General features: G+C 42.0%; 1 protein-coding gene across 1 annotated transcript in view; it reads left to right on the top strand.

Annotated features, from left to right (window-relative positions):
- Positions 1-19,123, top strand: part of PARD6G (par-6 family cell polarity regulator gamma) — a 105,429-nt gene extending 86,306 nt beyond the window's left edge. The window contains exon 3 of the mRNA XM_084621319.1: positions 16,615-19,123. Within this exon, the coding sequence (XP_084477445.1) occupies positions 16,615-17,474 (860 nt within the window). The 3' untranslated portion in view covers positions 17,475-19,123. The remainder of the gene's footprint in view (positions 1-16,614) is intronic.
- The last annotated feature ends 5,496 nt before the right edge of the window (positions 19,124-24,619 follow it).

The raw sequence follows: 24,619 nt of genomic DNA, 5'->3' as shown, positions 1-24,619 counted from the left end.
TTTCAGCCGGCAAAGTTTGGGAGGCTCCCAAAGGTCAGGACTTGAGAGAAGAATGCTGTAATTAATGTTTTATGCCACACTTATTTTGAAACCTTTTAATTCTGAGATAAGGGGTATGTAAACAATGTAAATGTTGGGTGTTTCTTTGCACAATAGTTAAAATTGACCAAACCATTATTGGAAACATATCTGTTCTATAGTGTTGGTATTCTTTACAGAGAGAGAAAATAAAATGTAAAATGTGGCATTAAAGATGTCTTTTACAACCACCTGAAAATGTGTCTTATCCTGAAAAGAGGTGAGGCTTGGTTTTAGAAGCTGTAATCTTGCATGTTTAAAAGGAAAACTGCAGTTTATCTTTTTAAAGTATTAATTGATTCGTTAGATACAAATGTCCAATTTTTTAATGTATAGATAGTGTTTTCTCTAAATCGGTAACTACTGAAGGAACAGGAAGCTGCGATCTTGCCTGTCTGAACTAGCTCATGATGAATGAAGCATTACTCAGTAGAGGAATGCACCAGAGAGGCTGGTAGCTTTCCGTGCTAAGAGAAATACTGTTTACCAGAACCTCTCTTTAACACTGGTTTAGTGTGTCTGTCTCTGGTACTTATGTGGGGCCCCGCTACCATGGTATCTGAGCACCTCACAATCCTTAATCCTCACAACACCTTTTTAGGTAGGGAAGAACTATTATGTCCATTTTATGGATGAGGAGCTGAGGCACAGAAGGGCCAAGTGACTTGCCTGAGGTCACGCAGGGAGAGGACTTAATCTTGGTCTCCCAAGACCTAAGTTAGTGCCCTACCCACTGGAGCAGCCTTTCTTTGTAAATATCACATTCTACACAAACTTTACTAGTAAATAACAGAACTTTAAAACATCTGTGAAAGTCTATAACTTTTTTCTCATCCATTTATCTATGGGTTAGCACTTTGTGACAAATTATGGAGCCCAGTCCCACAAAGTAAAAATCTACTTGAGATGGATCATGTTGCGAATGGATATTGAGGGAGACTCACCATCTGGAAGGATTGGGCCTGATATTGGCATGCTGCTCTTCCTCCTGACAAGTACCACTACAATGGCAGCTCTCACTGAGATGAACCTTTGCAGTTCTGGGAAAAGTTGAAAAGATTAAAAGAAGGGGAAAAGGTCCACTTCTAACTTTTTCATGTAGATGTCTGTAGAAAAATTGTACTGATTCATTCCAATACTGTCTCTTTGAGGCAGTTTAAACCTCTGCAGAGGACTGTAAATCCTCTTCAAATGAGCTACCTTTTTTTCCTCTCCCTGCTTCCTATGCTGTTCAATGCCCTTCTACTCCCCTTGCAAATCTTGAATTGCTTCTTTAAAATCCCTCTGATATTAATAAATCCTATTATCTTGTTTTTCTCCCAGATCAGCCTTCTCCAAGGAGTAAAAGTTCCCTGTTTGAGTATAAATTAAGAAAGATGCCTTCCCTCAAGATCATGGAATGATGTCAGATATCACAATTAATTATTCCAACAGTACCCTGGCAGCACCTACCAATCCTGTTTACCCTTCTTATTGTTATCTTCCAAACTTCAGAATTGTTGTTACAAGTATTTGCTGCTGTTTGTAAACACTGGGGAAAACAATTTTATTTACCTCTCACAAAATCTTAATTGTAGCTTTTAAAACAAAAGGTAATGCAGGATGTTCGTTCACAAAAGGGACACTGATGTAGTTCACTGTGTCATTAATACAGAGGGTTCACATTTTTGTTACAACTGGAGCTGGTTGTAGGGAACCATTTAAAGTTTGATCCCTCCTTTAGCTTTGCTTCACAGCATAGTAATACCATCCTCTCACTCTTTTTCTTCAAAAGCGTAGATTCTTATAGAAATGCAGCACTTGTATGTGTCCAGATGGAGATAAAATGGTACGTCTGTTGATGGGTTTTTTACCATATATTTGTGTTCCAGATCAAGACTCAGTGGGAGACGTAGAATAATTAAAGGTGGGACTAGATGAGAGCTACAGTTTCCATATTGACTATTTACACACTGAAAAGAGATTGCTCTTAATTATAGGTCTGGTGGTTTGTTTTTTTAATGCACCTTGATTTGAAATTGATGACTACAAGTCTACCCTGCTCTCCCTTCAATTCCATCAACTATGTGGGATGTATTTTTTTTTTTTTCCTTCTGGAATGTCAGTGGGCCGCCTGCATTCAGAGTACTATGGAATTTCATTTGTCAGGCTCTGGCCAGCTGGAGAGCTGCCTGCAGCTGTGATTCTCCCTGCCCTACAACTGGTACCAGTCAGGTGTCAGTTCCGTGCTGCTGAGTGTGGGAACCCTGCTGCTCTCGCTAACCAGGTGACTGATTCCCCCAAAGCAATCAGCTTGTTGCACTGGCTGTGTCCGTTGTGAATGAAGTAACAAATTTGTGAAGGCTGTATTTGGAGAGGTGAGGAGAAATATAACCTCTTGAAACTTTCCATTTTCCTGGCAGGAATAATGCTTTTATTTAGAAAATACTTTCTCTGCTTCAGTTGTTGCAACCTAGAGTTGTCTGACAAAATGGTCTTATATGGGCCATCTTACAGCCATAAAAAGAGAATGGTTGTTACTGACTGTAATAAACATTTTACATCAGCAGAGAACGTAGGAGCTGCCATACTGGGTTAGACCAGGGCCCATCTTGCTCAGTATCCTGTCTCTGACAGTGGCCCATACCAGAGTTTCAGGGGGTGTGTGCAGAGCAGGGCAATTATGGAATGATCTGTCCTGTCATAGAAGATTAGGGTTGGAAGAGACCTCAGGAGGTCATCTAGTCCAATCCCCTGCTCAAAAGCAGGACCAACACCAACTAAATCATCCTAGCCAAGGTTTTGTCAAGCCAGGCCTTAAAAACCTCTAAGGAAACCATCTTTCACACCCAGCTTCTGGTAGAGGGTTAGGATCATTCCAAATATAGGGTTGCATCCCTGACCATCTTAGCTAATAGTCATTGATGGCTCTATCCTCTATGAACTTATCCAGTTCTTTTTTGAACCCAGTTATAGTTTTGACCATCACAACATCCCATGGCAATGAGTTCCACATGTTAGTTGTGCTTTGTTTGGAAAAAGTACTTTCTCTTGTTTGTATTAAACCTGTTGCCTATTAAGTTCATCAAGTGATCCCTGGTTCTGGTGTTGTGGGAAAGGGTAAATAATTTTATAGACTTCTATAATACCTTCCCTTAGTCATCTCTTTTGTAAACTGAATAGTCTTAATCTTTTTAATGTCTCCTCGTATGGAAGCCATTCCATACATTTAATCATCTTTGCCCACCTCTGAAACTTTTCCAGTTCCACCATATCCTTTTTGAGATGGGGTGACCAGAATTGGACACAGTATTCAAGGTTTGGATGCACCATGGATTTTGAAAGTGGCATTAAGATTTTTTGTCTTGTTAGGAAAGGGATTAAAAAAAATTCCTAACATTCTTTTTGACTATTGCTGCTCACTGAGTGGAAGTTTTCAGAGAACTATCTACAGTGACTCGTAGATCTCCTTCTTGGATGGAAACCGCTAATTTAGACTCCATCATTGTATATGTGTAGTTGGGATTATTTTTTCCCCTGTGCATTACTTTGCACTTATCATTGAAGTGTGGAATCCAGGCCAGGGAAAGACCCCTTTGAATTCAAAATTAATACCAACCAACTCTTGTATCTTTGCTTCATAAAAAGATAGCAAAAACTGCAAGAAGAGAGAGAAACCTAAACAGAAGCTGCTTTCTGGACAAATATTTATCCAATGAGAAAATGTCTTCTTACAACTGGAGAGAATAGACTGCATAAAATCATTTTTTGCACACCTCTGACAGCTGGGTGTGAGCACTCATTGAGAGGAGGTATTGCATAGTGTCCACTCTGCTGGCCACCTGCCTCTCCAGATAGCAAATTTAAATTAGGGATCAAATACCTCCTCTTGCCTAGGGAGTCCCAAACTGCTGGGCTGGAGGAGTGTTTGCAGCCATTGGGCTCTGCAAGTAAGGAAGGCTTGAGAAGTCGAAGACTAGGGACCTACCTGGCAGCATCCTTTTCATAGTCCCCAAACCTCCAATTTCATGGGGCAAGCTAATTCAACTTAATCAGCCTGTGGCCATACTCTTAACAGCCCCTGAGGAGTGGTGTGTACAGGGGCAGTCAGGGACCAGAAGTCTGAAGAAGCACAGGGCCCTGCATGCAGCAGCAAACAGGGTTATTCAGTAGGCAGAAGAGTGGCACCTGGTGGCTAGCAGCACCAACAGCAGGCAGCCCAGCCAGAACTTGTAACCAAGAAAATTCTCAAGCAGTCTTGTGAAATTATTAATATCACAGTTGTTGCTGATGCTGAAAAGGAAGAGAAGCCTTGAGGCTAACAGAGTTATAGTTACATTTTTGTCTTCTATAGCTTGGTAGGCCAAGAAGCAAAATGATGGCCATGCTGAAGAAAGACTAGAATGCTCCACAGGGCTTGAGGGGAGGTGGGGGAGAGAGACATGCACTACTTGTGGCTTGTCAGATTTTTAAACTCTACAAACACGTTAATGTCCATTTCATGTTTTGAAAGGTGAATAAATCCTTTTTAATATTGCATCACCATGACAGGTTGTCTTTAACAGAAACTGCTGCTGACCCGAATCAGCAGTAGGGGCTACCAGCCATACTGTTCAAGTATAAAGTTTCCCCTTTCTGTTGTCATTCTACACAGTAGAACATGCGTAGTGAAGGATTTGCAGTTGTTGTTACTACTAAAACACATTGGTTTTCAATTTTTATCCTATAAAATGTAAGATGTGTTGAGATTGGGAGCGTATAAGAGAAACGCAAGAATTTCCACACACTCTCCTGTGATTTGTTTCGGTTTTATTAACTTAATGAGATTGTATTTGTGTTTTGTCCTGTTCTTTGTTTGAAAACTCCTCTGTGTGGGGCACAGCTAAAACAGCCAGGTTACTCCTTCAGCTGAAAAATAGGACTCCATGCTGTCCAGTTTCTTTGAACACCTGGTACAGTATTATCAAAGGGAAAAAATTGAGAAGTTACTTTAAATAGAACAGTAAGTACAACCAGTTCTTCATCAAACCATAAACTTAGAACAGCTCCTCTGGGGCTTACTGGGGAATGATTTTTATTTATTTATTTATTTATGTTTAACTTCAGCATAATAATTAAAAGGTTCATTTGAACACTAGCTTAATCTTTTTTCCCCCCTAATTACTCATTCATGACTGATCTAGATCCAGGAACTTACCTAACCCTTTCACCTCATGTCTGTTTCCTTTTAATCCTTTTGAATGCTATCTGTACCAGATCTCATTTGGCTGAAGATGTTTCTCCTGCCAACCTCTGTGTTGCTTGATCATGTCACAGTACTCTTGCTCTCATTCTGTAGAGTTTAGGGTGCAAGTGTACCTAAATGTGTTTAAAAACAACATTGTCAGTGTATTTACATAAACCACATTATGGTAAAATATACTAGTGTTTGTAGATGGTGTATAGGAGGGCTGAAGGGGTAAACATAATGTCTCCCGCAAACTCTTCTAGGACCTCTGCTTATTTTAACATTCAGTAATGGAGATCTATTGGATTGAGGGGCAACCCATTGCTATTAATGAGTCATTGGCCTCATTCCCAAGCTGCTTGAAGTGCTGCTCTCCCTAGTGGAAGTAATTTTGTCTTTGAAGTACTTTCCAGAGCTGTCAACTAATGTTCCACAGTTCCCAGAGGAAATAATAAGCCAAGAGTATGCACACTCTGAAAATGTAGAGTCTAAAATGAACTGTTCCTATAGGAGACTGGCAGTCGGCTTCTCTGTGGAATTCAGCTTGTTTATATAATCTTATCTGGCTAAGCTTTGGTATTCAGCCTGGCAGGCAGTTCCTATGGAAAGCAGCTGTCCAAGCAATGGGAGTGGTGCTCCTGGTGTTGCTTCAGAAGGTCTGTAATTTCTTGTTTCATGTAAATTAAGGAAATACAATATTTTTTTGGCTAAAACCAGATGTTCTAAGCAGTTTTCTTCTCCCTTACAAATAGCTATTTAAATATGCTCCCCTGTGATACATTTATTTATTTTTTTGTGAATTGATTACATGACTCCAGGGTAATATTCCCAATGGCCACTAGGAAGGTAAATATTTATGTTCTGTAAGCAGTCAGCCTGAGGCAGAATACAAATTTGTTACAGGAGTAACTAATGGGTACCACGGGTATTTGCGCACTTGCTGTATTTTGGGATGATGCTTTCCTTGCTAAAAATTTATTTTTAGCTTGAAGTCATTGACGAAATTTAGAAGCTGTGCCGGAAAAAGTTTCCGGACTTGGGAGTGAGCTGTCCTACCAAGTTTCAATATTGTGGGACAAGAAGAGGTAGTTCCACCAACGTAAACAAATCCTGGTAATCTCAAATGCCTGAGGAAGGGTGCTGCTGTGCAAGGCTCTCTCTTCACTAATAAAAAGAAGTCTTCATTTTAACAATGAGATAAGTCTCACTATTAAAAAAAAAGGTCTCACTATATTGTTAAATGAGGAGGCAGACAAAAATATTCCAAGTGTTTGTCCAACAGGCTGCTCAGTAATGGAATTTTTCACAAAATGCACTAAAAGTAAATGCCTTATGGGAAAGAGGAACAGTAACAGTAGGTGTCTACAAAAAAAATTCGAAGGTATTTCTGTATGTGCAGCATTATGTTGGGAAGTTAGATGGGATGGAACTGACAAGGTCAGGAGCCCTTCTTTTTGACATTTAAAAATTTTACAGGAAATAAAATTGTCAGCATAGTTTAAAACTCATGTCTGAGTCTTCTGTAGTTCAGTGATAGCAGTGTGATCCGTCAGATCATGGACACTTGTCTTAACAATCTGTAAGCACTGCATTTTATGCTTGACAGAGCTTTAAGCATTCTCTTTATAATACTTCATTAAGAAATCGATTCAGTGTTCAGATTCAGCACCCAGAAGTCTAGTTCAGGGACTCTCAAAATTCATTGCACCGCAATGCCCTTCTGACAACAACAAATTACTAAAAAAAAAAAAAAACAGGAGCACTTGTGGCACCTTAGAGACTAACAAATTTATTAGAGCATAATCTTTCGTGGGCTACAGCCCACTTCATCGGATACATAGAATGGAACGTATAGTAAGAAGATACGCACACACTTGCACGCGCACACACACACACACACTAACAGGGTCAGGCCAGATCGCTACAGGAGAGTGATAGGCAGATATATTAGCCCCAGGTTAAGTAGGTCCCTTTTCCCTGGGTAAGGTAACAGGGAAGGTTCCAGAACAACCAGGAACTGTCTGGAAACAATTAAGGCAGATGGGCTGATTAGAACACCTGCAGCCAATCAAGAAGCTGCTAGAATCAATTAAGACAGGCAGGCTAATCAGGGCACCTGGGTTTTAAAAAGGAGCTCACTTCAGTTTGTGGTGCATGCAAGGAGCTGGGAGCAGGAGGCGCAAGAAGCTGAGAGTGAGAAGGTGTACTGCTGGAAGACTGAGAAGTACAAGTTTTTTCATGCAGTTGATAGATTTCCACTCCATACGGCTAAATGCAGTGCTTTGCATAATGACAGGTTTCAGAGTAACAGCAGTGTTAGTCTGTATTCGCAAAAAGATGAAGTGAGCTGTAGCTCACGAAAGCTTATGCTTCAATAAATTGGTTAGTCTCTAAGGTGCCACAAGTACTCCTTTTCTTTTTGAGAAGTACAAGTATCCTCAGACATCAGGAAGAAGGTCCTGTGGTGAGGATACAGAAGGTGTTGGGAGGAGGCCATGGGGAAGTAGCCCAGGGAGTTGTAGCTGTCACACAGCTGTTACAGGAGCCACTGTAGACAGCTGCAATCCACTGGGCCCTGGACTGGAACCCGAAGTAGAGGGCAGGTCCAGGTTCCCGACTCCCTACTTGATACCGGAGGAGTTGACCTGGACTGTGGGTTCCACCAGAAGGGAAGGTCTCTGGCCTGTTCCCCAATCCACTAGGTGGATCAGCAGACACTGCGGGGATTATTTTTCTTCCTTTTCCCCATGCTGGCCAGTGATGAGGCTAACTGAGTGAACGGCAGATTTGAGCCATGAAGGTGGCCAAACTGAGGGCTGCTGTGAATCTCTGAGGCGAGCAAATCCGCCAATAAGCACAGGACCCACCAGAGGAGGAACTTTGTCACAATACATACAGATAAGTTGGAAGTTGCCACACACACTGTGAGAGGCTAATTAGTTAAGATGAGCTATTATCAGCAGGAAAAAAAAACTTTTATAGTGATAATCAAGATGGCCCATTTAGACAGTTGACAAGAAGGTGTGAGGATACTTAACTTAAGGAAATAAGATTCAATATGTGTAATGACCCAGCCACTCCCAGTCTCTATTCAAACCCACGTTAATGGTATCTAGTGTGCATGTTAATTCAAGCTCAGCAGTTTCTCGTTGGAGTCTGTTTTTGAAGCTTTTCTGTTGCAAAATTGCCACCCTTAATCTTTCACTGAGTGGCCAGAGAGGTTGAAGTGTTCTCCTACCAATTTTTGAATGTTATGATTCCTGATGTCAGATTTGTGTCCATTTATTCTTTTGTGTAGAGACTGTCCAGTTTGACCAATGTACATGGCAGAGGGGCATTGCTGGCACATGATGGCATATATCACATTAGTAGATGTGCAGGTGAACGAGCCCCTGATGGCGTGGCTAATGTGATTAGGTCCTATGATGGTGTCACTTGAATAAATATGTGGACAGCGTTGGTATCAGGCTTTGTTGCAAGGATAGGTTCCTAGGTTAGTGTTTTTGTTGTGTGGTGGGTGATTGCTGGTGAGTATTTGCTTCAGATTGTGGGGCTGTCTGTAAGTGAGGACTGGACCTGTGAGAGTGAGGGATCATTTTTCAGGATAGGTTGTAAATCTTTAAAAAATTACTACACGACCTCAAGAAGGGGGACTGAAGCCTGAGCCTGCATGAACCTGCTGCTCCGAGGTGGGGGTGGGGCGGGCAAAGCCCGAGCCCCACCACCACAAGCAGGGGGTCCCAAAGCCAAAGCCCCAAGGCTTCATCCCTGGGCAGGGGGGCCTGTAAACTGAGCCCTGCTGCCCTCGGTTGTGGGGCTTGGGCTTCAGTTTGGCTCTGGGTCCCAGCCAATCTAACGCCAGCCCTGGGGTCACAACCCACAGTTTGAGAACCGCTGGTCTAGTTCTTCCTTCCTGTCACCTGTGAATAGCATCAGTCACACTTTAATTCTTTACACTGTGGCAGGGGTCACATTTTTTCTTATTTATGTAATCTGACTTTCACTGAAATACAGGACCTCTAGACAGTGTTCCCAGCATTGTGCAGAAGTTTGCAGAAACACTGACATCTTTGACCCACAGAGGGATCAATTTTATTCCACATCAGAATGATTAATCAGGATGGAGAATTCTGCCAGCTTGCCTTGTGTGGAATATTACAAGTTTTCACACAGTAATTGTTCATCCCCATTAAGAACCAGTAATCAAACATGATCCACTCCATTAAGTAAAATGGAATTACTGTACGTCCTGAAATTTTATGATGAAGAAACTCCAAGAACTTATTCACTACTATATTATTAACCCCTGTTAACTGTGTACCTGTGTAATTAGTGCAGTGTCACAGACAATTTGACTTTTGAACAGTTTTTGTTGCTGACTTTCAGTAATAAACCACAGTTTGACAGAGACTTGCACACTAGGGCAAACTGGAAAAGAGAGAACTTTTATATGCAAAGTAACTTACTTAGCCAATAAGTACTCTCCTCCTCCTCTACCTTCACCACAGGGTTTCTGTTCCATCCTGCACTTGTGTGATTTACCTCATTCTGTCGTCATGGAAACTGATGTCACATTTCAATGGAACTACTTCCCTGTAGGATGAAGCAAGAATATTCCCTCTTTGCAGTACAGAGATCAATTGTTGCATGTATAGTTGTTGGCGAGTGAGCAGGGCATCCCAACAAAAGCTGTGTCATCACCCATCATGTATTTTGTATTTGAGCTCTTCTAGAAAACTTTAATTTTAATCTCTCTCTCTCTCCAAAGTCAAGTGGCTGCCTTAGTTCCTGGGGCTTTGGAGTGACAACACTTGGTAATAACATCCAGAAATTAAACTTGAGTTCTCTAGAAATGAAAATGATATGGTCTTAAAAACTAATATTGCATGACTGGCCAGGGCTTAAAACTACTGCTTGACATTACCAGAAAAATGGAAATCCCATTGTGTCGATGAGACGTTGGATTGGTTTCTAGTGCAAGCTGGTCATGAAATACTAACCCCCTAAAACAGTCAGTGGACCTGCACTGAATGTAGCCTGTGTGATTTGCAATGTAATGCCTACTTCTGTCTGATCCATGTTTGGAGGAAAAGAAAAACCATTTCTGTGGTAGGTTCTCTTTTAATTAAAAAAGGTAGCTGTATAAAGCTGCTCAGAGGTTAGGAATGTGGGCAGTCATCTCAGAAGATGGATTAGTAGGCTGAGAGCATGTGAGAAGGTCAAAAGAGCAAAACAAATTCAAGTTTCTGTCTTCCCCCTCCCCCATGGTTGTGGAACTAAAGGTACTTGTTGCATGGATATCATGACTATACATGTTGGGATATCTGTGTCTTCGTATACTCTTCTTTAGTTGTGGCATTCATATTACCTCAAAACAATCTTGCAAATTGTCATGTTAATCAATCCATACACTGTATACTCCAGTGGTTCTCAGCCTGTGGCCCACGGGCCACTTGTGGCACAGTCAGCACAGAACTGCAGCCCATGTGACATCCTCATGGCCATACAGGTAATACTGGATGCAGGCCACATATAGATAAATAGGTTGAGAACCACTGGTCTAATCACTGTTGTGTAAAGAAAATTAAGGTATCAGACTCTTCTTAGCTAACTGGACGAGTAGAATTTTGCAAGTCTGCCTTGCAGTATTAAAACGGAGTGATTTTCAAAAGAATCATAGAATATCAGGGTTGGAAGGGACCTCAGGAGGTCATCTAGTCCAACCCCCTGCTCAAAGCAGGACCAATCCCCAATTAAATCATCCCAGCCAGGGCTTTGTCAAGCCTGACCTTAAAAACTTCCAAGGAAGGAGATTCTACCACCTCCCTAGGTAACCCATTCCAGTGTTTCACCACCCTCCTAGTGAAAAAGTTTTTCCTAATATCCAACCTAAACCTCCCCCATTGCAACTTGAGACCATTACTCCTTGTCCTGTCCTCTTCTACCACTGAGAATAGTCTAGAACCATCCTCTCTGGAACCACCTCTCAGGTAGTTGAAAGCAGCTATCAAATCCCCCCTCATTCTTCTCTTCTGCAGACTAAACAATCTCAGTTCCCTCAGCCTCTCCTCATAAGTCATGTGTTCCAGACCCCTAATCATTTTTGTTGCCCTTCGCTGGACTCTCTCCAATTTATCCACATCCTTCTTGTAGTGTGGGGCCCAAAACTGGATACAGTACTCCAGATGAGGCCTCACCAATGTCGAATAGAGGGGGACGATCATGTACCTCGATCTGCTCGCTATGCCCCTACTTATACATCCCAAAATGCCATTGGCCTTCTTGGCAACAAGGGCACACTGCTGACTCATATCCAGCTTCTCGTCCACTGTCCCCCTAGGTCCTTTTCCGCAGAACTGCTGCCTAGCCATTCGGTCCCTAGTCTGTAGCTGTGCATTGGGTTCTTCCATCCTGAGTGCAGGACCCTGCACTTATCCTTATTGAACCTCATCAGATTCTTTTGGTCCAATCCTCCAATTTGTCTAGGTCCCTCTGTATCCTATCCCTGCCCTCCAGCGTATCTACCACTCCTCCCAGTTTAGTATCATCTGCAAATTTGCTGAGAGTGCAATCCACACCATCCTCCAGATCATTTATGAAGATATTGAACAAAACCGGCCCCAGGACCGACCCCTGGGGCACTCCACTTGACACCAGCTGCCAACTAGACATGGAGCCATTGATCACTACCCGTTGACCCCGACAATCTAGCCAACTTTCTACCCACCTTATAGTGCATTCATCCAGCCCACACTTCTTTAACTTGCTGACAAGAATACAGTGGGAGACCGTGTCAAAAGCTTTGCTAAAGTCAAGAAACAATACATCCACTGCTTTCCCTTCATCCACAAAACCAGTAATCTCATCATAGAAGGCGATTAGATTAGTCAGGCATGACCTTCCCTTGGTGAATCCATGCTGACTGTTCCTGATCACTTTCCTCTCATGTAAGTGCTTCAGGATTGATTCTTTGAGGACCTGCTCCATGATTTTTCCGGGGACTGAGGTTAGGCTGACTGGCCTGTAGTTCCCAGGATCCTCCTTCTTCCCTTTTTTAAAGATTAGCACTATGTTAGCCTTTTTCCAGTCATCTGGGACTTCCCCCGTTCTCCACGAGTTTTCAGAGATAATGGCCAATGGCTCTGCAATCACAGCCGCCAATTCCTTTAGCACTCTCGGATGCAACTCGTCCGGCCCCATGGACTTGTGCATGTCCAGCTTTTCTAAATAGTCCCTAACCACCTCTTTCTCCACAGAGGGCTGGCCATCTATTCCCCATGTTGTGATGCCCAGCACAGCAGTCTGGGAGCTGACCTTGTTCGTGAAGTCAGAGGCAAAAAAAGCATTGAGCACATTCGCTTTTTCCACATCCTCTGTCACTAGGTTGCCTCCCTCATTCATTAAGGGGCCCACACTTTCCTTGGCTTTCTTCTTGTTGCTAACATACCTGAAGAAACCCTTCTTGTTACTCTTGACATCTCTTGCTAGCTGCAGCTCCAGGTGCGATTTGGCCCTCCTGATCTCATTCCTACATGCCCGAGCAATATTTTTATACTCTTCCCTGGTCATATGTCCAACCTTCCACTTCTTGTAAGCTTCTTTTTTATGTTTAAGATCCGCTAGGATTTCACCGTTAAGCCAAGCTGGTCGCCTGCCATATTTACTATTCTTTCGACACATCAGGATGATTTGTCCCTGTAACCTCAACAGGGATTCCTTGAAATACAGCCAGCTCTCCTGGACTCCTTTCCCCTTCATGTTAGTCCCCCAGGGGATCCTACCCATCTGTTCCCTGAGGGAGTCGAAGTCTGCTTTCCTGAAGTCCAGGGTCCGTATCCTGCTGCTTACCTTTCTTCCCTGTGTCAGGATCCTGAACTCATGGTCATTGCCTCCCAGATTCCCATCCACTTTTGCTTCCCCCACTGATTCTTCCCAGTTTGTGAGCAGCAGGTCAAGAAAAGCTCCCCCCCTAGTTGGCTCCTCTAGCACTTGCACCAGGAAATTGTCCCCTACGCTTTCCAAAAACTTCCTGGATTGTCTATGCACCGCTGTATTGCTCTCCCAGCAGATATCAGGATGATTAAAGTCGCCCATGAGAACCAGGGCGTGCAATCTAGTAGCTTCTGCGAGCTGCCGGAAGAAAGCTTCATCCACCTCATCCCCCTGGTCTGGTGGTCTATAGCAGACTCCCACCACTACATCACTCTTGTTGCTCACACTTCTAAACTTAATCCAGAGACACTCAGGTTTTTCTGCAGTTTCGTACCGGAGCTCTGAGCAGTCATACTGCTCCTTTACATACAGTGCTACTCCCCCACCTTTTCTGCCCTGCCTGTCCTTCCTGAACAGTTTATAACCATCCATGACAGTACTCCAGTCATGTGAGTTATCCCACCAAGTCTCTGTTATTCCAATCACGTCATAATTCCTTGACATCACCAGGACCTCCAGTTCACCCTGCTTGTTTCCAAGGCTTTGTGCATTCGTATATAAGCACTTGAGATAACCTGCTGATCGCCCCTCATCCTCAGTATGAGGCAGGAGCCCTCCCCTCACAGACATTGCTGCCTGTGCTTCCTCCCGGTATCCCGCTTTCCCACTTACCTCAGGGCTTTGGTCTCCTTCCCCCGGTGAACCTAGTTTAAAGCCCTCCTCACTAGGTTAGCCAGCCTGCTCGCAAAGATGCTCTTCCCTCTCTTCGTAAGGTGGAGCCCGTCTCTGCCCAGCACTCCTCCTTCATGGAACACCATCCCATGGTCAAAGAATCCAAAGCCTTCTCTCCGACACCACCTGCGTAGCCATTCGTTGACTTCCATGATTCGATGGTCCCTACCCAGGCCTTTTCCTTCCACGGGGAGGATGGACGAGAACACCACTTGCGCCTCAAACTCCTTTATCCTTCTTCCCAGAGCCACATAGTCCACAGTGATCCGCTCAAGGTCATTCTTGGCAGTATCATTGGTGCCCACGTGGAGAAGCAGGAAGGGGTAGCGATCCGAGGGCTTGATGAGTCTCGGCAGTCTCTCCGTCACATCGCAAATCATTACTTCTCACCATTTATATTGTGTCGGTATTTTGAGGGAGTGAGTGGAAGGTTAGGGACTCTGACTAGTGTAGTTTTATTGCAATATGGGCAAAGTGTAACAGAATCTCTTTCTGGTTCTCATGAACTAGCATAATGCGGGGATGGTTCTAACACTGCTGAGGGAAGTTCTAAATTAAACTGGTTTTCATGTATTTTAAATATAAATTAAAACATTACTATTTAATCTTGGGTTTCACCAAAATCTGCACAGTTTAGTCATTTAAGCTTTCATTGTTTTTCATTAAAGTAAAATACAGTGCTGCTACCACAATGCTTTAGTTATGGTTGAGGAAGAACTTCTGATTTTAAATCTCTTCCACCCACGCCCTCTCCCTCAAGCACTGCTAACAATTTTACCAGCAAGGTGCAGTTGGGGGGAGACAAGTGTCGACTTTTGAGGTGGGGCTTGGTAGTGAGAGTCTATGCTTGTCATTACGGTCTACATCAAATTTCTTCAGTTTGCAAGAAGTTTATAGTGAGCCCTGGAAACTTTCTGGGATCTGAAGTCAATCTGAGGTCTTTCTGGCTCATGAATGCTCACCAGTGATGGAAATTTAATTGACAATTCTGTCAATGAGGGAAGCAGAAAAGTCTAATTTCTGCTACCAAAAATTTCTTTTAGCATTATCCTGGCTGTGGCCACTTCCTGGCAATGTTTCAGACTTTTATATTTGGATATTTTAAACATTTCAGTATTAACTTTGCCAGTGTACACTGATTTGGGGGGGGGGGGAAGGGTTGTGCCTATCGTATGGGTTGGCTCTGGAGTAGTTATGATGCCACAGCATGGTGCATGCTAAGGTAATATAGCAGAGCAGCTGGTGTGGCTTTGAGGGACCTGTAATGAAAGAGAACAGGGACAAGCTTTAAATTTCGCACACCTGCCCAAGAGGTGCCCCTTGCACTGGAGATATTCTTGAGGGGGAGAACCCTACAGCTACTTTGTGGCCACTTTGTGCTAACATAGTCAGTGCAAATGGGGTGTAGGGCAACAGAGAATTTGGACATTAATGGGGTGTTCTATGCAACTAGAAGAAAATTACCATAAATGCTGCTTCTCTGACCAAGAACTCCATTTTCCTTTAACAGCTAGATAACTTAGTCTTCAAGTTATACTATCAGGATGATTTTAAATTATCTTCTAATTATTCATCATATAAATCTCCATAATCCTCTTGAAAAACTGATCAAAAAGGATTAGGCATTAAGCATTTCTGTAACATTTGAGTCTAAACTTTGTTTTTTTCCAACACTCTTGGGTTATGACAAAGTCCAGCAGAGAGAGATACCACTTCTCAAATACACATTGATACACCCAAACCCTTTGTGCTGTGGGAGGGAAAGAATGAAAATATTAGTCTCACTGTTTACCACTTGTGTATCTTTAGAGGCTTGTCTTCCAACAGTAGAATTAATCAACACTTTATTAATACTTATGTCTGAAGTGCTAGCCCTCTTGAACTTCTGATGAAAGATCTCTCCAATGAATGTATGTTTTATGTTAATATATGATACCATATTTGTATTGGGAACTAGGGATAAGAATTTTAGGTACATCTGTTATTCTGTGGTGGTTGGAGCATTTCTTAGAGTCACCACATGAACTCTTTACATAGAATATATAACTCCCATAACCTCACATGTTTATGCATCTCATTGCTGATTGGAATCAGTCACACGCATTCTTGGGATAAAACTCTGCAAAGAGAATTTAACCACTTTTTTAAAATGTACACACAACACGCTCTTCACACAGAGGAACACTCATTCCAGGTACCAACACAAACGTACAAATCTGTAGCCTGGACATAAAATACTCCAAGATTAAGATTTCAGAGTTAGTCATGTGTGGATAATTTGCATATGGATGTCTGGTATTTGCACACCTGAGATGTATGCATAAAATACAAGTCCCTATCACTGAAAATCTGTCCGTAAGAGTAGAACCGTGTGTCAGACTTGCAATAGCAAGTATTCTCAGGTTAGAAAAAATAGATGAGACCAAACATCTGATATCTTGCAAAATATGATTGTGATTGGAAGTATTAATAGTAATTCAGTGAATTGTCTGAGTGAAGTGGTAACAAACAAAATTAAATGAGATTTTTAGCTAAGCAGCGGACTTCATTGGCATTCATATATTGGGAGAGACGCTTCACTGAACCAGATTTGCTTATTAGATGCACCTTCCAGATTGACCTATAATCCATAAAATTGATATATAACAGTAGCTTCTCTTTTCCAGATGAAGTGGACTACAGTAACTTTGGGACCAACACGCTAACCAGGAAAAAGAAGGCTCTGGTGACTCTCCGCAACGACAACCTTCGCAGGCGTCCCCACATTAATATCAGCATGCCTCATGATTTTAGACCAGTGTCTTCCATCATTGATGTGGACATTCTTCCTGAAACGCACAGAAGAGTGAGGCTCTATCGACACGGGTGTGAGAAACCATTAGGATTTTACATCCGTGATGGGACCAGTGTGAGAGTAACTCCTCATGGACTGGAAAAAGTACCTGGTATTTTCATCTCTCGTATGGTTCCTGGTGGCTTAGCAGAGAGCACAGGATTGCTGGCTGTTAATGATGAGGTCCTGGAAGTTAATGGCATTGAAGTGGCTGGGAAAACTCTTGACCAAGTAACGGACATGATGATCGCCAACAGCCACAATCTTATTATCACTGTGAAGCCAGCAAACCAAAGGAACAATATTATCCGAAGCAGTAGGATGTCTGGCAGCTCAGGCCAGTCCACAGATAGCACAGCTAGTCACCACAGCTTGCCTTCTTCACACATGCTGCAAAACTTCCACCCTGATGAGATGGAGAGTGATGAGGAAGCTGACATTGTCATTGAGGGTGGTCTGGACCCGCAGCACATTCCCAAATTGCACAGCTTCCCCACTAGTAGTCTCTCCCGAATCAATGGCAGCAGTCTTAGCCACAGACTTCAGAGAGACCTGGCTCTCAACAGTAACTCTGGCCGAGAAAGCAACGGTAACATCCACAAAATACTAAGCTCCTTAAAAACTGATCCCCGACATAGTTTGGTTATCCCCAGAGGAGGCATTGAAGAGGATGGAACCGTGATTACACTTTAGTGGCAGTTCCTGTACTTAGTGTTTTCAGTCTTAAATGCCAATTGGAACAAATTGGACTCTTGCAACCCCTGACGCACAGAATGAGAGAAGCTACATTCGTATAGACCCCATGGGTGTGAAAAATGTTACTTTCTAGGAAACATGGTTTTGGGGATTAGACATAAAACTGTTACTGCAAATTCTGAAAAATAGTATAAATGTATAGTTTGTCCCAGTTTTAAAATGAGAGAGCAAATGGAAGCACCAAATCTAAAATTACTTTCAGTTGACACAAACTTCAGAAAAAATCCCACGGGCTAGGAAACGGCTCTTTTGGGTTCGCGTGGATTTTGAGAATAGTAACGGACATGTCAGTTTGGAGTGGGGTCTTTTTTTTAAACTGGTCAGAGAAAAACACAGTTTTCTCTTAAAATATTAAAAGTTCATGACAATTGATCAGTCCTCCTATTATTACATACTGGTCTTCCATTAACTTTTGTTTACACAGATTATTTGCCGTGTTATGTCTAATCTGGACAAACTCTATATAAAGTAGCCATTTCCTACTCTGGTGGTAGCAATGTTGGGGAAGCGCTGCATTTACACTTTCCAAACAAAACTTTGACCAAATGAGATGAGATGTGTATATATGTGTAATTTTTTTTAAAAAGTCTAAGAAAGAGTCATAGAGGAGGATGTTGATACCATCATTCCTTTTAGATCAGCACCACCTGCTGGTCAGTGGCAGTACTGTCTGAATTATAACATTTTTGTATATTAGGTTACTGTATGTGAAAAGGAAAATAGATTTACCTAGAGGAATTTTAACTGACTCCAGCACCATCATGTGAAAAGCGCATTATTTTTTAAAAATATTTATTAGTCACTAAAATTGGTAATTTTCTTGTCTGTTTTCATCATCTCCATCTCTTGGTAACATAAGTAGTATGAATTTAGAGAACACAAGCCAGAAGGGTAACAAAATATGAATGACTTAAATACATATTACCACCATGTCTTAGACTACATCACTGATGGAAAGAGCTTTTTGCTGTGTTTTAGGGGCAACTTGAATCCACAAAGACTTTAGCTGCAAAAGGCTGCCTGTCTACAGTACACTATTTGAAGGATACTGGCTGACTTCCTAGCCTATCTCTGAACAGTTTGTTCAATATTTCAGACACTGATGCATCAGAGCGGAATCTGCCATGTTGTGTAGGGATTTAAGAGCTACTAACTTGGGAGTCAATACCTGGACTTATTACCCAAAGGAAACCATTTTGCACCCAATTGTTTCTCATCTCCAGAAAATGCCACAAATTGTTAAAATGGTCTAATCTAAAATATTTTGATATCTTCAACAGTTTAAGGAACAAATATAATTATCTTACAATGTATTTTTCTACTTTTAGCTGTGTCATTTTCTTTTTTTTTTAACTTTGTAGTATTGTGTATTAAAGCTTTTCTGTTTTTTTTTAATGTGGTGGAATGGGTATTTCTTTTAATATTACACTGGGTTTGAAAACTTGGACCACTTAGGTTTTAACAAGGTGCAGTTCTGGACTTGGAAGGTGTATGTGGATTCTCACTCTAATTTTTAAAAATACAAATGAGCAACTGTTACTTTATTAACACAATGTTACACTGTTCTCTGCCAGATATGCTTGAGGACATTGAATTAAATCTGTAATTTTTTGGATAGTTTAAAGCTTCTTTAATGTTTTTTTTAACATTCTCTCCTGTTTGCTGTGTCAGTTTGAGAGATGTGTACCAATTTTGGTCAGGTCAGCAAGAATGGAACATTGATCCTGTGACAACCATCTCTTTCAATGACTTTATTTGTATGCTGGCAGAGGTAGCCATATTTTAGCTGACGGATATTGGTGCAGTAGACAGTTTCCTCACTGTACCATTGTATGTTTCAGTCACCAGACCAGTTTATCAGTACAAAAGTAGTTTTATTTAAAGGTATACTGTGCTCTGAGTAAGAGGGTTCTGTCTGGCTGAAGTTTTATTTTCTCCAGCGAATAATGGCAAGTTGAGCAATGTGACTAGTCATGGATTACAAATTGGGATCGCTCTTTGCGTGGCTTTCAATTTAAATGTCATCAACACTGGGGCTGGCACGTACTCTAGTAACTTGCACTGCACCCTTCTTTCCTCCCCCTTCCTACATCTATCAGTAGAAAAGTTTGACTCTTCAGTCATGTCAAACCAGTTGGACTCTAGTTTCTGGTCACACTTGTGTTGTGTTGGGGGGACGTTTGTTACTCTGTTCCTCAGTGGACCCTCTGTGCTCATGTGTCCACAGCAGACTGTTCTGATTTCTGTTGGGTTGGGTTTTCCCTCAGAGATGACCTTTCCTTTATTGAGGGATGCCACTGTTGCAGTTCTGATTCCCCTGGAAGGAGAGTAGTTTGCTCTGTCATCCACAGGTCTGTTTTCAAGTCACATATTTTCCCTAGAGAAATGGGATTGCTCTGACTTCCCAGAAAACACCTACGACACTTATGTCTTATATGATGCCATGGTGTAGACTGCTTCATGAGAGTACAAATAAAGTGCATTTGGAGAAACATCTGAAGAGTCTTGGAGCCCCTCTGAGTAAAACACTACTTTGTCACGGGTAGATGATGCTATAAGTAAAGTTCACTACACTGTCTACAAAATACTAAAATAAAGGATAAATCTTCCCTTAATAATAAATAATAATAATAATAATAAATCAATTATTTCTGTTTGTTAAAATATATATTAGATAAAAACTTACATCAGGAACTTCAGTCACATTTCCATGCAGAGTGATTGGCATGAGTGGAGGTACTTTTATTTGAAGTCCAGTTACAACTGCAGAGTAACTGAATACTTTTGTTATAATGGATCCTTAGCACCAATGGATACCTAAATTGTCATCAGGCTTTCAAGCAAACACCTCAATGAGATGAATGATACCTTAACTCTTTTTTCTGGGAAGTATCTACAGGTCTGTGCTTCATTTGCATCAGTTATTATATGACACTGTGTTCTCTGACTTGATCAAAACTCTTGCATTTTTAGTGTAGATGGGACTTTAGGCACCTGTCCCTGAATGGTGCTAAAGCTTTGGACTAATTGTACCCAATTTGCTCTAAACCTTACGTTTACATACTACTTCAAGATGAATGAGTTGGTATGGTTCTGATTCCAGAAAAAACTTCTGCAAGTGGAGAAGGTGGACAAGCCAAGACTGTGTGTTTCAATTTAAACTTTTCAGCAAGTGGCCTTCCATCATTAAAGGATATTACCTCTGAAATGGAAGTATTTAACAATAAGAGTGACTGAGGTAACAGAGATAACTACATTCTCCTTCAAAGAAGCTTCCACAAATTTGGATGTATCAGAAGCCAGCCAGATTGACTCAGATGGAAAATCATATCAACTTAGTTGAAGGTAGTGCATAGTTCTTACAAGGAAAGTCCTAGCCCATGTTACCTCATTACGGGCTAAAATTAAGGTTCTAGGAGCTGACTCTGTCATTCTCATTTTGGCCTGTGAACACATACAGCTGAGGGATACTATCCGCTTGAAATCATTTCAAAAATGGAATTAAAAGCAGTTTCAGGTATTACCACTCAGAGTTCCACCCCATCACCAATGTCTGTAGTTTGTCGTGGTCTCTTTTTAAAATAGCTTTTCTCTTCCACTGTTGGTCCAGGAAAGATGCACACAAATGAAAATCTCTTGACTGTGTAGAAGAAGTCTGAAACTGACTATGTGAAGTTATAACAAATGTCCTATGTAAACAAACTGGAAAAGTAGAAGAAAAAAGACTTCTCAACTTTCTGTTATATAAGTGTTAGGTGTTAACTGTAATCAACAGTTCTAGACAGAGGTGACTTTCTCTTTAAATTGAGGATGTCTCTTTAAGCAAACTTGAGCTCAGTTGCTACTCTAATGGGACACCTCTAAGGAAAACTCAGTTAATATTGGCCCAGTCAGTGGATGATGGGCAGGTTTGGTTTGACTTTTTAACAGTATGTCCTGCTAGGGAGAAGTCTTAGTTCTAGTGCCAGGGAAGGCTCTCATCCTTTACTAATATGACACCCATCTTTTCAATAGATTTAAAAAAAAAAAGTCTAACAGCTGTTGAGTGAGGCTTTTGTAGACCTTTCCATGGACAGTTTTGTGATAGCATATCAATTGTTGAGGACAGGATGGAAACATCTGTGTGTCTCAGGTACCACATGAGATTGATGGCTATGGGGTGGGGCTAGGTAGTTGGAAGCTTCTCAGCTTGATAGCCACTGAGAATTTAGTGTGTGGTTTTGTAAAAATAGCGTGTTACTTTGCATATCTGCACCCTGTGTGTTCACGGTATGTCTGCTTAGTTAACTAAAACAAATGAGTTTTTTTACTTCTGTTAGAATTGAAGTAGCTCTTGCATATCCATACAATCTCTTCAGTGCTAACTGCTTCAACAACTCCTCAGCAGAACTGCCAGTTAAATTCTAAATGATGATCTGTATAACTAATGCTGATGAAAGTGGAAGAAACGATACAGCTTGCTTTTCACATATTAGGCTGAGTTTAGAAGTGACTGAAAAATCATCTTTTTGCCTGGTAAACTGAGCAAACAAGATAAGGATGTCAGATATTTTAATCATTTACCTAACTCCTCTTCAAACAAGATTTTAAATTCAAAGATCCTAGCTAGGATTGGCTGAAATGTCATGTGACATCAGGATATTTCTACTATTGACCTTGTTCTTGCTATTCAAAGTTACTGATGTCTGTTAATTATTAACTATCTATTGCATATGCATATTACCGGATTCGGACTGAATCATCAGCCATCAACAATGGTATGTTCCTGTCCCTTATCTTAAGTTTCAATATTGAATGAAAGCTTTTGTTTTTGTTTTTTAAATAAACCAGTTGCTCAAGCGTCCTTTTTGCCCTGAGTTAAATCACTTGAGAAACTAAGCACACTTGTCTAATCTTTTTCCTTCTAGAAAGAATACTGTTTGGGAAGAGGTGGGGTGAAAAAGAAAAAAAACATTGTGAATAGGTATCAGATGCAATATGTAAAATTGATTTTGTACCCTTTGTTTTGCTTTTGTGTGATGATGCATAAAGGCTTGAAGTTCTTTATTAAAAAACAAGGACATTTGTTAGAAAGTAGGACAGTTTGCCCTCCCTTTCTTTTGCTGGAGGATCTAGAAAAGTGGAGTAGAAGCAAGAGCTGCCTTAGAGAGTTCAGTCAATGCAAGTTACACTGGCATATAGGAACCAAACGTAGAATGTCATTTGTGTGCATCTCCATTGGGATGCTTGCATCTGTGCTGTGTCTCCTCACCATGAGTAGTTGCAACATAAAACATGGTACACAGCAGGCAGGTATCCCATTGTGTCCTGTGATGCTATCTGCCTCAATGCCTTGTGGGATACCACTGGTTCACCCAGGGACTTCTGGGAGTTAGGGGTGAAGTTCCCACCATGCCACTTTGTTCATCCCATAATGTCTATTCTGTCCTATAACTATTGTGCCTTTTTTTTTTTTTAAACTCCCACAGTCCTGAGCACCACTTTTTGGTCCCCATAGCTCAGTGCAGTTTTCATGAGTGTTGCTAATACAGATGCATGTTTCTCCTGTGTTTGCAGAACTGAAGCAAGTACTATTGCAATGGGACGGAGATGATGGGGAGACGTTCCACCAAAATAACTGGATAGTACTATGACAAAAACATGCCAGGTTGCTCCTGCCATTCATGGAGCTGCTCCATAGTCTATTGTTGCTTCTGGGCCTGAGAAATTAGCACTGATTGGTGGGCTATCACAGTCATGCAGATTTGGGAATAACAAGCAATAGCTTCAGAATTTTTGCATGCAAAAGGTGAATTGCTGGATCTGTGTGGTAAGCTTGCCCCCAGCTCAAGGACGCCAAAATGAGAATAGTATTGACAGTGGAGACGTGAGTGGTGCTCATGTTCTGGAAGCTTGCAATGCTGGAGTGCTACTGATCAGTGGGCAATCAGTTTGGAGTTGGAAAATCCACCGTGGGGGCCCATTGGGCCTCCAAGTATATACGGCCATTAATCATCATCTAGCTGTGACTGTGACTCTTGGTAATGTGCAGGAAATAGTGCATGCATTTGTAGGCACAGGGTTCCCTAACTGCAGTGGAGCAGTAGATGGCATATACATCTGTATTCTGGAACCACCCCACCTTGTCACTGAGTATGTCAACAGGGATATTTTTTCCATGCTCATGCAAGCACTGGTGGATCACTCAGGATGCTTCACTGATGGAGAAGCTGGTCAAGTAAAGGGGACAGGCACAGAAAGCCCAGCAGTGAGTGGTGGTCCAAAGCTGCCCTGGCCACTATGCTGCTACCCTATTTACTTCAGTGATCCCAGCTAGGGTTGCCAACCTAAGTTCTCTCTAAGCAGCACGTCCACTGCTTATTAAGCCCTGTGCAGGGCCGCAGTCAGAGAAGAGGCCCCCCCCTCCCTTGGCCCGGCCCCAGTGCTGATCTGCCACAGCTGGGGAGGGGGGGGGGGAAGGTGCCCCTCCCCCAGCTCTGAGATGCTGCAGTGAGAGAAGGCTGGGGGGGAGTCCTCTCTCCCCACTGCAGCCCCAGAGCAGCCTGTACCCCTCACCCCAACCCTCTGCCTGAACCCAGAGCCCCCTCCCACTCCTCAAACCCATCATCCCCAGCCCCACCACCTTCATATTGGTGCACATAACAAAATTCATGTGATGTGTCACAATCACCTCCGTATTGGTGCACATAACAAAGTTCATTCCACATGTGTGGGAAAAATTAGAGGGAACACTTAATAACTCTCTGGGAATTAAAGATTAATCTTTAAAGATTATGTAATGTGATGAAACCTTCAGGAATATGTCCAATGAACTCATTGGAGAGAGGCAGCGGAAGAAGTAAGACTGCTGCCTCTAAAATGTTTGGAAGGGGACTGCAGAGCATGTCCATGGAAGTTTTAAGAGCTTTCGAGGACAAAAGGGACATCGCTATTCCAAGTACTTGGCGTAGCTCTCACTGCCTCGATAAGCAAACTGATGACTGGAAAAGGGGATACCAACTTCTACTTCTGCCAAAGCAAAGAAGGCTGATCTGGTATGAACTATGTAATTAGACTTCCAAACTATTTTTGGGAATGTATTC

The sequence above is a fragment of the Lepidochelys olivacea genome, assembly GCF_965140295.1.
Source record: "Lepidochelys olivacea isolate rLepOli2 genome assembly, chromosome: 2".
Classification (NCBI taxonomy): domain Eukaryota; kingdom Metazoa; phylum Chordata; order Testudines; family Cheloniidae; genus Lepidochelys; species Lepidochelys olivacea.
This window is presented reverse-complemented; position numbering and strand designations above follow the sequence as displayed.